This window comes from Cutaneotrichosporon cavernicola (assembly GCF_030864355.1).
Source record: "Cutaneotrichosporon cavernicola HIS019 DNA, chromosome: 6".
In the NCBI taxonomy this organism is placed as follows: Eukaryota; Fungi; Basidiomycota; class Tremellomycetes; order Trichosporonales; family Trichosporonaceae; genus Cutaneotrichosporon; species Cutaneotrichosporon cavernicola.
Genome location: NC_083398.1, coordinates 1,074,669 through 1,087,560, shown reverse-complemented (window position 1 = coordinate 1,087,560; position 12,892 = coordinate 1,074,669). Strand labels below are relative to the sequence as shown.

The 12,892-nt window shown below is 60.9% G+C and overlaps 7 protein-coding genes across 7 annotated transcripts; 4 read left to right on the top strand and 3 right to left on the bottom strand.

The window, feature by feature from the left end:
* Positions 1–390: 390 nt before the first annotated feature.
* Positions 391–709, top strand: CcaverHIS019_0604260 (uncharacterized protein; the record flags this gene model as incomplete). Its single annotated transcript, XM_060602882.1, has 2 exons — positions 391–660; positions 695–709. The coding sequence occupies 2 exons, from the start codon at positions 391–393 to the stop codon at positions 707–709; spliced, it is 285 nt and encodes a 94-aa protein (XP_060459232.1).
* A 273-nt stretch (positions 710–982) lies between these two features.
* On the bottom strand, positions 983–1,922 carry CcaverHIS019_0604250 (uncharacterized protein; the record flags this gene model as incomplete). Its single annotated transcript, XM_060602881.1, has 3 exons — positions 983–1,315; positions 1,440–1,784; positions 1,818–1,922. The coding sequence occupies 3 exons, from the start codon at positions 1,920–1,922 to the stop codon at positions 983–985; spliced, it is 783 nt and encodes a 260-aa protein (XP_060459231.1).
* A 129-nt stretch (positions 1,923–2,051) lies between these two features.
* On the top strand, positions 2,052–5,703 carry UTP22 (uncharacterized protein; the record flags this gene model as incomplete). Its single annotated transcript, XM_060602880.1, has 3 exons — positions 2,052–2,096; positions 2,130–2,771; positions 2,806–5,703. 3 exons carry the CDS (start codon positions 2,052–2,054, stop codon positions 5,701–5,703), a joined length of 3,585 nt encoding a protein of 1,194 aa, XP_060459230.1.
* A 916-nt stretch (positions 5,704–6,619) lies between these two features.
* Positions 6,620–7,370, top strand: CcaverHIS019_0604230 (uncharacterized protein; the record flags this gene model as incomplete). The annotated part of the gene is made up of 2 exons (XM_060602879.1): positions 6,620–6,969; positions 7,013–7,370. The coding sequence occupies 2 exons, from the start codon at positions 6,620–6,622 to the stop codon at positions 7,368–7,370; spliced, it is 708 nt and encodes a 235-aa protein (XP_060459229.1).
* Positions 7,371–8,867: 1,497 nt separating this feature from the next.
* On the bottom strand, positions 8,868–9,886 carry RPL21A (uncharacterized protein; the record flags this gene model as incomplete). The annotated part of the gene is made up of 5 exons (XM_060602878.1): positions 8,868–9,289; positions 9,589–9,602; positions 9,642–9,700; positions 9,759–9,765; positions 9,855–9,886. The coding sequence occupies 5 exons, from the start codon at positions 9,884–9,886 to the stop codon at positions 8,868–8,870; spliced, it is 534 nt and encodes a 177-aa protein (XP_060459228.1).
* Positions 9,887–10,019: 133 nt separating this feature from the next.
* Positions 10,020–11,133, top strand: RPS9B (uncharacterized protein; the record flags this gene model as incomplete). The annotated part of the gene is made up of 3 exons (XM_060602876.1): positions 10,020–10,036; positions 10,534–10,603; positions 10,639–11,133. 3 exons carry the CDS (start codon positions 10,020–10,022, stop codon positions 11,131–11,133), a joined length of 582 nt encoding a protein of 193 aa, XP_060459227.1.
* Positions 11,134–11,343: 210 nt separating this feature from the next.
* Positions 11,344–12,856, bottom strand: CcaverHIS019_0604200 (uncharacterized protein; the record flags this gene model as incomplete). Its single annotated transcript, XM_060602875.1, has 5 exons — positions 11,344–11,380; positions 11,417–11,545; positions 11,582–12,061; positions 12,096–12,284; positions 12,459–12,856. 5 exons carry the CDS (start codon positions 12,854–12,856, stop codon positions 11,344–11,346), a joined length of 1,233 nt encoding a protein of 410 aa, XP_060459226.1.
* Positions 12,857–12,892: the final 36 nt, after the last annotated feature.

The window sequence follows — 12,892 nt, the reverse complement described above, 5'->3', positions numbered from 1 at the left end:
TCGTCTTGTCTTGCCCGCAGGCCCAAGGTCCCAAGGTCCAATGGTCCGCGTAGTCGCGCGCTCGATCGGCGCTGCCGCCGGCGTGGGCGCCAAGCGGGTAGCAAGATGTGGGTACGGAGTCAGGCTTAGGTGTGCTGATTGCTCATTTGGGTTAGCTATGATGATGCTATATAAACGTGCGTGTGAGACACTCTGTCCTCCCTACTCCGTCTCTGTTCTTAGTCCGCGCCATCGCATCTGTATCGACCAGCACATCCGCACGTCATCGCCACTAGACTCGCCACTGGCCAACCAACCAACTCCCCGTCTGCACCAACCTTCTACAGCTCGCGGGCTCGACCTCACTACACCCCACCCACCAAGCCCACCCCCTACTCCCCACTCCGGACCATGCTCACTCTCTTCCGCCGCGCCGCGCTCTCGCGCCCCACTCTCATCGCCGTCCGAGCTGCCAGCGGCAGCTCGCCCGGCACGACGCCTGACACTGGCGGGCCGCTGTTTTCGACCCAGTTCGGTGTGCCGATCCACACTCCCGCATCGGGGGGCGACAAGGCTGCTGCGCCGCGCGAGAAGCCGGTCGAGGTCGAGAAGAAGCCCGAGAGCAAGGCACACAAGGTCAAGGGCGGATACAGCTTTGCCGAGCTCAAGCGGCTGCGCGAGGTGTGTACATGCTCAATCAACACTGACGTTCCAGGAGGGCCGCGACTAGGCGTGTAGTAATCGTATAGGGATACCGTCAGAAGTCAACAAAACAGGCTTGCAGGCCAGAACCATACCAAAGTAGCTAGAGGCGATATGAGATGCCATTTCTATGTCTGTGTCTACCGAATCTACGTCGTTTACTGCCAGTGGCGGTGGCGACAAGTGTATCGTAGTGATGTGATAGCAGGCCCGAGATTATCGAATTTCGGGCTCGGCGAGTAGGTGGGTGGAATGTGGACATGCCATCATCATTCACATGACCTTCGGGTACGGGGCGGACCTAGACGAGGCGCACGTCGCTCTCCTGATCACGCTTGGCTGCGAGCTCGGCAAGCACGCGACTGTCCTGCGGCCTGGAGCCGTAGTTCGCCGCGTCCCCCTTGGGAAGAGTACCCTCTGCTTTAGCGGCCTTGATGGATGCCGCCTCCGCCGCCTCCTCGGCCTCTATGCCACGGATCCAGTCGTCAAACTTGGGCTCGTTGAACTCTCCATGCCTGGTGAGGAGGTTGGGCGCGTCGATTGGCGCCTCGTCACCCTCGCGCCGTACCTGCTGAATGAGCTCGGGGTATGTCTCCTCGAGCGAGCCGCGCATGCGCGCAGCAAACTCCTCCATCTGGTGTCAGTCACGGTAATTACCGGGAAGTAGGGAGTAGACGCCCAATTTTCTTCTTCTCTCCAAGGCACAGAGCAAGACGAGGAGGCAATGGCAATTCCGACCAAAACGAGCTGGTACTCACACTGTTCACACCGAGGAACTTGGCCGCTCCCCACACGCCAAGACCGGCGCTGACGCCCACGATCGCCGTCGCGATTCCGAGAGCCTGGAACCCGAGCCACGGGGACACGGGTTCGACGGGTTCACCCAACTCCTCGTTCACCTCCTCCTCCTCCTTGGCGTTCTTGAGGGCCTCGAGCTTCTCGCGGAAAGTGAGGGGCACCTCTGGCGCCTCCACTCCAGCCTCTACTCGTGAAGCCTTGGCCGCTTCTTTGAGGGCATAATCGGCCGCCTCGGCCGCCTGCAGCTTCGCCGCCTGCCGCACGTAAGGGATCACAAGGAGTGTCAGGCCAAAAGTCACCGCGAGCTGGGGTCAGAAAGCACATTATGAAACACGCACAGCTGCGCCGGCGACCACCACCGCCACCTTGGGATTTGGACGGTACGGCGTTGGAGGCGCATCGTCGTCAACCTGGATATCTAGATGTGGGGGTTTGTCGCTCATGACGGTTGATGGTGGTTGCAAAGTCGGCGTCGGAGGCGGAGGTTGGGTGGGGGATATTTTTGCGGGGCCACACGCGTGAAATTTCAGATTCATCGCTCCCTCCACCAAGTTGGCTCAACAACATCCACCATGGTAAAGCGAAAGAGTCTGGGCCAGGCGCCTGCGCCCAAGAAGGTGAGCTAGTTTGCTTAAAGGAGCTGACGCCAGCGCAAGGCCTCTCCTGACACAGACGAGGAGATCGAAGCGTATGCTGCTGCGTCGACGCTCGTCGACCCGATGATCGACCCTCAATTCAGCAGCGACGAGGACGACGATGACGAAGATGAGGCCATGGATGCGGACGACGACGATGGGGTAGAGGAGTTCGATGGGGATGAGGGCGTTGAGGAGTTGGATGGCGAGGAGGCTGCCCCGGTGGCGGGCCCATCGCGCTCGCGCGGACTGTACAAGGCCCCGACGCTGGCTGAGCTCGACGAGCTGCGCGCTGCAGAGTCGGCCGGCGGGACGACGTTCGCGCTCCAGCTCGAGTCGCTCTTGTCCTCGACGCTACTGTCCTCTGTCCCCGCGACAGCGCTTAAGAACCTCCTCGGCGCCGTGCACGACCTCGTACACGCGCTGCCCTCCCTCCCGACCGTGGCGCCGCGCAAGGCCGAGGCGCGCCTTGGCAAGGGGAGCATCCCGTTCCCGGGTCCTGCAGCGCTGTCGCCTCTCAAGGGCGAGCCTAAGTGGACACTCGGGTTCACAGCCCCCGCCGAGGTAGTTGTTGGTGGCTCGTGGGCCGTCTGCGGCGGATACAAGACTGGCAAGGGGCGCGCCGGCAACGTTGACATCATCGTCATGATGCCTCAGGTGAGCTACCTCATGGTCAGTGAGCTGACTGCAGGACATGTTCTCCGCCAAGGACCGCACGGCGTATCGCTACTTCCACAAGCGCGCGCACTACCTCGCCGTCATTGCCGAGAGTCTCAAGAAGGCCTCTAAGAAGGGTGGGCCGCTCGCCGGCGTCACTATCCGCTGGGACAACGTCGATGCGCAGCGGCCTATCGTAGTCATCGAGGCTGGTAAGGCACAGGGATTGAAGCAAGCCCTCGAGGTGCGTATCCACGCGTCCGTCCCGGCCAACACGTTCCCACTCGCGACGTTGTACCCTTCGAAGTCGCTTGTGCGCGGTGACGACTCTGGGCCGACTCCGCTCTGCAGTTCCGCCATCCTTCTCGACACGCTGCAGAAGGCGCACCTCCTCAATCTCCATCAGTTGAGCCAGGCGATGAGTGGCGAGCGCACCGTCGACAAGTTCCTCGCATTGTGGCGCATCTGGGCCGCACGCCGTGGGCTCACCCGCGCCCACGGGGCGAGCGGGTGGTTCGCTGCCATGCTCCTTACGTGGGTCGTTCAGGGTGCGGACGTCGGTGGCAAGGGCGGTTCCCGTGTCGCCACGAAGCGCGTGCGCGGCCTCGGTAAGGGCCTCGGCGCATGGGGCGCCCTCCGCGCCGTGTGGGAGATGCTCGCCAACACCGACTTTGAAGCAACCCCCGTGTTCATCGCCGGTGAGCAGGCCGTACCCCGCCCCGAGTTTGTCGGCGCTTTCAGCGACGTCCTCGTCGACCCTACAGGAACCGTGAACCTTCTCGCTGGGTGGGAGAAGGGCGATGTGCAATTGCTGCGTCACTACGCTCGCGAGACACTCGCAATGCTTGAGGATTCGACGGCCGACCACTTTGCCGATGTTTTCCTCCAGTCGCAGACGCTGGGTCCCGCCTCGTTCGACGAGTACATTATCGTTGACGCGTCCGAGGCCAAGCTAGACGTCGACGCCGTGCAGGCTGCTGAGGACCCTCTTCGGATCGACCGCCTCGCGCGCCGCGCGGCAGAGCTGATCCGCCGCGGCCTGACCGACCGCGCACGGCTGGTCCACACCCGCGTGCTCTCGCCTACCACGTTCGCAGTCGGTCTCCTCCTCGACGGTGCTCAGGCCACTCGCGTGCTCGACATGGGACCCGCCTCCGACAACGAGGCTGGGTGTGCTGCGTTCCGCGAGCTGTGGGGCGAGCGCGCCGAGTTGCGCCGGTTCAAGAACGGCGCGATCGCAGAGTCTGTCGTGTGGTCCGTCCCCCGGCCCGAGGACGCTGCTCTCATCCCTTTACGCGCAGTCCAGTGGCTGCTTGAGCACCACCTTGGCGCGTCCACAACGCCCATCTCGACGTCTGACCGATGGCTCTCGATCCTCCAGGTGCCCGAGAGCGTGCGCGACGCCGTCAACACCAAGGGCTGCGAGAAGCTCGGCTTCCGTCCCATGATGGAGGGGTATGACGCGCTCTACAGCCTCCTCAAGTCGGTCGACTCGGAGCTGCCTCTCGGAGTGCTGCACGTTGCGCCCGCCTCCGACCTCCTGCGCTACTCATCCACATTCGTGCCGCACCCGCTCGACGTTACCCGCGCTGCCGCAGCGCCCGAGTACCTCGGCTACGTTCCTGTCGCCGAGGTAACGTTGCAGTTCGAGTCGTCGCCACGGTGGCCTGATGACCTAGCTGCGATCCAGAAGCTCAAGCTCGCGCTGTTCGAGAAGCTGGCACGCGTGGCTGAGAGTCGGCTGCGTGGTGTCAAGGTGGCGATCGCATTCGACGCCGACGCTACCGACATCGAGGACCAGGCATCTCTCGAGGTGCTCATGCCCCAGGGTGTCGCGTTCCGCGTGCGCATCAGCCACGACCGTGAGGCGACGCTGCTGCAGCGCGCACTCGAGCCTCCAGCCCCAGGACTGCCGAACCAGCTCCCCAAGCCGCCGCGCCGTCTTGTCGTCCCCGCGCTCGCAAAGTGGAATGCACGCTTCCAGTACGCGCCGACGCACCACGCGTCCCTCGCACCGATGCACCACCGCTTCCCCTCTTTCTCGACCGCAACACGTCTTCTCAAGCGCTGGGCGGCCGCACACATGCTCACGGAGGGTGACGTACAGCCCGAGGCCCTCGAGCTGCTCACAGCGCGCACCTACCTCGACCCCGGGTCACTGGCGCCGCCGGCCTCCGCGACGGCAGGATTCCTGCGCACGCTCGCGTTCCTCGCATCGTGGGACTGGCGCTCGGCCCCGGCCTTCATTCCCCTGGCCGCGGTGACGCGCGACGCGGCGAGCGCTTCCGGTCGTCCACGCTTCGACGCCGATCTGCGCGCGGCTGCAGTAGCGGCGTTCGAGAAGGCCCGCAGTGTGGACAAGGACGCCCATACCGCGTGGGCGCTCGTGACGGAGGCCGATGAGGCGGGTAAGCGCTGGACTGCCCGAGTCGGCCCTCTGATCGCCGGCCGTGTCGCTGCGCTCGCGCAGGCGACGCTCGCTCTTGTGGGCGGTGCAGTGGAGGTCGGCGAGCTCGACGTCGCATCGCTCTTCGCGACGCCTCTCGAGCACTACGACGCCGTCCTGCCCCTAGTACCCGGCACACGTGCGGCTGAGGCGCTTGACCCCGAGCAGCGCCTCTGGGAGAGCACGTTCAGGAACGTTGGGGAGCGTGACATTCGTCTCGGTTTCGACCCCGCGTCCCTGCTCGTCGCCGACATCCAGCAGGTATACGGCGACGCGGTCCGGGTGTTCCACGACGCGCATGGCGGACGTGCTCTCGGCCTGTTGTGGAACCCAACGCGCAGCGTACCACGCGCGTTCAAGCCGTTCCTCGGGTTCAACACCGCGCCGGCCGGGGGCGAGGCGGCGCTGGTGGTCTTGAACAAGGAGGCGGTTGTCGCGGAGATTACACGGCTGGGGCGGGGCATCGTCGCGGCCGTGGAGAAGTAGGGGATTTGGTTACAATGCATAGATACCGTGAATGGGTGACGCATTGCCGATCGAACATCGGGGCAAGGAAGGTGCAAGGAGGTGGTTTGGAGGAAGGTCCATATTCTGTGTACTGTACACCCATCAACTCTCATCAACTCTCAACCCTTCTCGTACAAAACAACAAGTACAACCACTCGTGCTCTCAGCTTCACCATCGCCCCGTCGCAATGGCTCTGATGTCTGACGAGTCCCACATGGTCGAGAACAACGAGCGTGGCTGTGGACGCGTCGCAAAGCGCGCGAGGGAAGAAGGGTAGGTACCTCTGGGTACACCTCTAATTCAACAAGCATGATGCGGAGGATACCAGTGGGGACATCAGCGGCAACAGATATGCAGAGAGCGCGACTCGAGCACTGGAGCGCGTCCGTGCCGAGGAGGCGGTTGGGTGAGTCAACTTCCAAGGAAGGTGCTGATCTATCAGTCCACCGAACCTCCTCTCCCCAGACACAACTACCACACGCCAGACGCCAGCAAAGACCCCAACGGCGGAACAGGAAACCCTGGAAGCCATAGAGACGCCCCGTAAGCGGCGCAGGGGAAGTGATACATAAGTTGAGCTGCGGAAGGTGCGGCGAGGAGCTGGATGGTTAGGCGCAAGGGATGGTGGCTGAGTCCAGTCCCGATCAAGAACAGTGGAAGCATATAAGGCGCAACCCCTATCAACCCGATCCAGAGGAGGTCTCGGACGCCGACGACGAGGCTGTCTTCGTCAGGGAGCATTCTCCTACAGTACCCTACCAAAAGTGTTCGGACTGTCCTGATTTTGGGTCTGTGCGCCGCCTCGTCTTCCGAGTACGATACCGGCCGAACGGCGATGCCTATGCACATTCTGAGCACAGAATTGAACTCTACACTGTCAATTACCCATATCCCATGCCCGGCAAGCGATTCACAACCCCAGAGCGCCAGCAGATTGGGGCTGATGCCCACATGATGTCTCCAGCCTCTGTCATGCGCACCCATGGTGTCTCAAGGTCACAGATGTACCAATTCAAGGCCCGCCACCTCCTCCGGTCTCCCATGCGCACCAAGCACCCCAACGGTCGCCCTGAGGCCATTAAAGAAGCAGATCTCAAGCTACTTGGCTCAATTTCACGCCACAGCAAACGTGCCACTCTCCAGGAGGTGACAAACATTTTCTCAAGCCATACCAAGAGGGTTTCAAAGTCAACTGTGCGGCGCCGGTTAAACGACATGGGCCGCTTTGCAGCTCTGGCGAATGAGTGAGGCTGTCGTATTTCCGACCTTGCGGGTTCTGACTCTCAGGCTGTGCCACATGCGAGTGGCGGTCGTGTGTGATGAGGCCGACAAATACAGCACCGGCACAGAAGAGGGACATCTTTGTGCCGGTTCAACCAGCCGAACAGTCGTGACAGATGCCTCCCCTGCACCTTCAGGGGTTCCGACCTGCAAGAAATCGCAGAACAAAGTCCCACCCCTTCAAATCCCGTGCAATATCCCGGCAAGTCCATCGCGCGGCAACAGTATCACCACGCCCGAGGACAACAAGGTGACGGAGGGGACGGCGGGCTTCCTTGATGGTATGGCTCTGGAGGACGGCCAAAAGTGGACCGTCATCCGCAAGCCGCGGACAACTCTCTTCAAAACCCATCAGAACGTCTGAGGAGGCTTCTTGACCTGAAGATCTCCACTTGATTGCACCTTTCGGAAGCGACGGGGTCGTGGTCATCAGTGACCTTTCGGCGGCCTTCAGCGGCCAAGTGACAGATAGAAGTGGCGGTGTCCAGTAGTTGGTAGTAATAAATCTCGACAATTAGTTTGTACAGGTCTCCACGTATAGATATTATGCTAGCACAAGTCGATATCCCAACACGTTTGTCCGACACTCAAATGGAGTTGCTGTTGATTCGTCATGGCACAAGCAAACAGATGATAATTTTTCTATCCAAGCCATTCTCTATATCTCTGTCTGTCGGCGAGGACTGCATCAGCCTCGCCGACAATTACCGGGCTTGGGCTTGTATGGTAATGTCTCAGCCAGGAGTAAAGGTGGACGGCCTCCACGTTCGCATGCTCTCCAGTCATTGGTGCGCGGGATATGGGCGGAGGTACTTCGTCCTGCTGAGCGGTTGGACCTGACGCACAAATGTATGGAGTTGAAACATCAATGCGGGTGACACCAGGCTTCAGGAAAAATTACTGGTGAGCTGTTTCAACCACAAGATTTCACCAGTGAGGAGTTGCATTGGTCGAGTGTTCCCCTCATCTGCATCTCATGGAAGTGTTGTAATGAGGTATGGAGAATATGAAGAATACGGGAACTACCAGTAAAGCTTTGATCTTATTTACGATCTACCCTGAATATGCACGAGCCTTCAAGGCTATCCAACAAGGTAGGCAATGCGATGCCGATGGTGGCGCGGCCGCCCCACGTTCATGATCGCGTCGGCGATGTCCTCATTTTACAGGAGATGAAATTATTGGCTGAGGAAGGTGGAGATGAGGTAGAAAGAAGAGAGCTGTAAGACGAGGAGGAGTAATTTATAAATTGGAGACGCGAGCAATAACGGGATATAGTCCCATCAGAATGTCGAGTCACTCCGGCAGTCACTACGTGGCTGCCATCTGGCGCGATGAATGCGAGGAGAGCTATGAGGGCGGGAAAGGCGAAGAAAGCGGCGAGAGCGGTAAGATCGACGACAGAGCGAGGGAAGAACGACGTGACCGGGGAAAGCGAACAAGGTGACGAGAGCGACGTCGTCGCGGAGGGCGAGGGAGGTGGCGAGACCGGCGAGACCGGCGAGAACGCACAACGCGGTGACAGAGTGGAAGGCAACAGCGGTGGTACAAGGTCACGTGGTCAGAGGTGCGACCAAGGGCCTGTCCACAAGTCGAGATCATTAGAACAAGAGGGCAGCTACGAGAGCCGCAATGGAAGCGCCGCAGAAGACAAACATATCAACAAAAGAGCGAATGGAAGGCGGATCGATCATGCAAATCATGACATCTTGTTCGCCTTTGAAGAGTCAGGCTCATAACTACGCCCCCAAGTCTTGTTAGTAAAGCCGTTCCGATAGCCTGTTCCGATAGCACATGTGCGGAGAGATCCATCTCCATCTCCATGCATAGTACAAGTGCCCAACAAACGCCGATCTGTCCCTTAGATGGTGGTCTCGTAGGGGCGAGCGGTGAGGGTCTCGGGCGCGTTGTTCTTGATGGTAACGTGGCGAGCCTCACGGGGCTGAGCGGGGAGACGCTTCAGGACGACGGTCTCGCCCTTCTCCTTGGCCTCGTGCTTCTTGACGGCGTTCGACTTGACGCGGGCAAGGAACTCGGCGCGGCACTTGGAGTGCTTGACGTGCTCGATGCGGACGTTGACGCGCTTCTCCATGTAGCGGCCGTTGACGACCTTGTAGCAGAGAACACCGACGGCGCGGGGGGTAACGTTGAAGACGATGCCGGTCTTGCCGTGGTAGTACTTGTGGGGCATACCCTTGTGGACCGAGGCGTTGCCGACCATGTCGACAATGTCTCCGACCTTGAAGATCTTCAGGTAGGTCGAGACATTGGGCGCGCCGTGCTCTGCAGGTTAGTAGTGCTTACGTCACCAATGAGCTTGGAGAGCCGGGAACCGGGAGACTCTGGGATGTCGATAGGAGCACAGCACGGCGAGGGAGTGTGGAGGCAGAGGTCGTGTGGCCCAGAGATCCAAGGCCTAGAGGTCCTTGACCTGCCGCCCACCTCCGTCCGCATCCAGTCTCAGAGTGACGCTCGCGCTTTCGTCGTGCTCCGACCAGCCCTCGCTCGTGCTCGCCGTACTCCTCCCTTTTCCAATCCCCGTTCCCAACTCCCGCCCAAGTCCCATCTCCGACTCGACATACGACGGTGCTTCTGGCTGCAATGTTAGCGTTCTGTCGCGCGCAAAAGGTCGAACCTAAATAGATGACGAGTGCGAGCTCGAGAACCGAAGGAGTGAGGCATCTTGACGTTGCTCTGCGCTGTGAGCTGGCTGGCGGTGCCGGGAACGTCGTCGTCGTCGTCGGGGACTCACTTTGTTGCTGGATGAAGAGGACTCTGGTGGCCACGAAACTGCAACACTCAGGACGGATTCGTCGGGATTTGGGACGCGGCGTTTTGTCAACAACACCAAAATGTGGCACCAAGCGGATGCAATTCCATGCTGCAGCCACGTGCTTAAATTTGTGCGCCACTTGATCCTCCGCTAATCCCGCGCGAAACCCCGGGGAGGTCCCGTCTTGGGTCGAATGTCCAAATTGCTGGGTCTCCCAACCTTCAACCCTCAACAGCTGCAATGACCGCCGCGCCACGGTACGTCGACCTCGACCTCGGACGCATCGGCCTAGGGACGCGCGCGATGCGGAGACGCGAGAGACACGACACGAGAGGCGGGGGAACGCAGGGGGAAGGCGTAGGGCGCACAGAAGAGGAGAGGCGGACGGCAGACTGCAGAAGGACGATCGCGTGCACACAGCGTGCTAGGTGTCTGTCGTTATTCGCTGCGTCCTGCCGTTTCTGTGTCGTCGTGGGGCGTGTTGGAGGGACCGAAGTGCACTTGCAAGTCTGCCAGATTTGCAGGTGGGACTTTGTCCCGATGGTGGAGGAAATTGTCTCTCAAGCGTCTCCCGGCCGCGCGCACCGACATGCGTCCGACGTCCGCGTAGTTGGGCAGACGCAGCGTGAAGACTGGGGAAGCGCAGATCTCGATACAATTCCACTTGGACTTTTGTCGTGGTTCTGCGTTAAACTCTGCGTCTTTGCGCTGTCTCGTGCCCAACATACCACCTATGAACCCCGCTGACAGGCAGCAAGCAGTCGAAGACCTACAAGGTCCCCAAGCGCCCGTACGAGGCCGCCCGTCTCGATGCCGAGCTCAAGGTGAGCTCTCCCAGCCCAACCAGAACTAACAACAGCTCGCCGGCGAGTACGGTCTCCGCAACAAGCGTGAGATCTGGCGCATTCAGCTCACCCTCTCGAAGATCCGTCGTGCTGCTCGTGAGCTCCTGAAGCTCGACGACAAGGACCCCAAGCGTCTCTTCGAGGGCAACGCCCTTATTCGCCGTCTCGTCCGCATCGGTGTGCTCGACGACGCGCGCATGCGTCTCGACTACGTGCTTGCCCTCAAGACCGAGGACTTCCTTGAGCGCCGTCTCCAGACCCAGGTCTTCAAGCTCGGCCTCGCCAAGTCGGTCCACCACGCCCGTGTTCTCATCCGCCAGCGCCACATCCGCGTCGGCAAGCAGGTCGTCAACGTTCCTTCGTTCGTTGTCCGCCTCGACTCGCAGAAGCACATCGACTACTCGCTTAAGTCGCCCTACGGCGGTGGCCGCCCCGGCCGTGTCCAGCGCAAGCGCGCCAAGGCCGCGGCTAGTGGTGACGGTGAGGACGCCGAGGAGGACGAGGAGTAGGACTGTCTCCTCTAAAAGACCCCAGGGGTTTCGTCTCGGCTCCTTTGTACATTGCGGGGTGGTATATGCATATACTACCAGACCACTCTAGTTGGCCGTAGAGAGGGTCATGAGACTAGGATCATCTGCATTGGCTTCCTATACATGCTGCGAGTGCTGCGAGTTGCCCGAGTTGCTTCAAGAGTAGGCGGCGGAGAGGAGTCTGAAGGTTCATGCGCCATACCGCTGCCGTGCCATAGCTTTGAGCCTGTCGTCAACCTCTGCCGGTTCTGGCGCAGCTCACATATCCATGGTCTCCGAATCCTTCTGACGGCGCTCGACGAGGCGTTCCTCGTTCGCAGCACGCCGCTCTGCGGCTTCCTCCGCCTTCCTGTCTGCGTGTCGCGAAGAAGTACCGTCCCTTGCACGGATACTGGTGTGAGTTACAGACCTCGAATACTTAACTCACGCAGCAGCGAAACTGCTATCGTCGCCCATAAGCGTGCCGTCATCGACCTCGAGGCCGGCTGCATCATCCTTCTCGCGCATCTGTTTGTTCTGCTGGTTGGTCGCGCGCTTCTCGGCCTGCCGCCCCTCCTTCCCCGTCTGGCGCGGTGCGAGCTCCTCTGCGCGCTCCATAACAACCTTTCGACCAGCGCGACGTTCAGCATTGCGCTCCATGCGCTCGCTATCGGCCTGCACCTCACGCGCCATCTGGCGCTCAGCGACAGTCGGAGCACTTGGACCGACAGACGGTCCTACGAGCTGCGGTCCAGGGGACGGGGAGGCTAGTTCGGGAACTGGACCTATGTCTCCGTCGCTATCATCGCCAGCTCCCATCTCATTATCGACATGGCGAAGCTTGGAGTGCGTCGCACGGTCGACGGATTCGCGCGCAGCAGCCAGCTCGACCGAGTTGAATCGCGAGCTCGCGGTGAACCTCCACTTGCTGCATGTCAGCCAAGCCTTCTCGTGTCACCCACTATGCAGTGTTGTTAGACGCCCGGGAGCCCGAGGTCTCGTGAGTCGCGTAACACACGCGAGGGAGCGCGCCGTCGTTCCAGCGTCGCACGAAGCGGCGGAAGTACTTGTGGGCGTCGGCGGAGGAGAGCTGGTCAAGATACTTGCCGCGCTCCTCCTTGAGCCAGAAACGAAACTCGCCGGCTTTGAGACTGTGGGGTCGTCCGTCGGAATACGGCTATCGTCAGCACCAAGAGCGGGGGCAAGAGGTGAGGGAAGGCGGTGAGGAAGATTGGGTGATGGAGAGGGAAAGTGCATTGGGAAGGAAGGTGCATGGGGCCAGCGGAGGGAGGCCCAGCACAGGCAGAAATCAGAACTAGACGCACAAGTAATCCTCTTCCGTGATGCGCTCTACGCCGAGGTCCTCGAGGTCAAATAGGTCATCGGACGACTCGCTCGCCAAACGCTCTCGACGGCGGCGAGATGACTCAGCCTTGCCATAGCTGTCACGGCGCGGACGCTCGCGACTACCCTCACGGCGGTCGCGCCTATCGCGCTCCCTGTCCCTCTGGCCCGACTCGTCGTGATCGTTGCGGTCGTCCCTGCCCCGCCGGCGGTCGCGCTCTCGGTCGCGAGTGCGCTCCTCACGGCGTTCGCGATCTCGATCCTCACGCTCTCTCTTGTGAGAGCGTTCGTAGCGACGGCGATCACTGTCATCATCACGTTCGCGCGATCGTCTGCGCTTCTGTGGCGAGGGTGAATGCGAACGGCGCAAGGAAGGCATGGGTGCGATATTGTGGGTGATGGAGCGAAAGAGGGA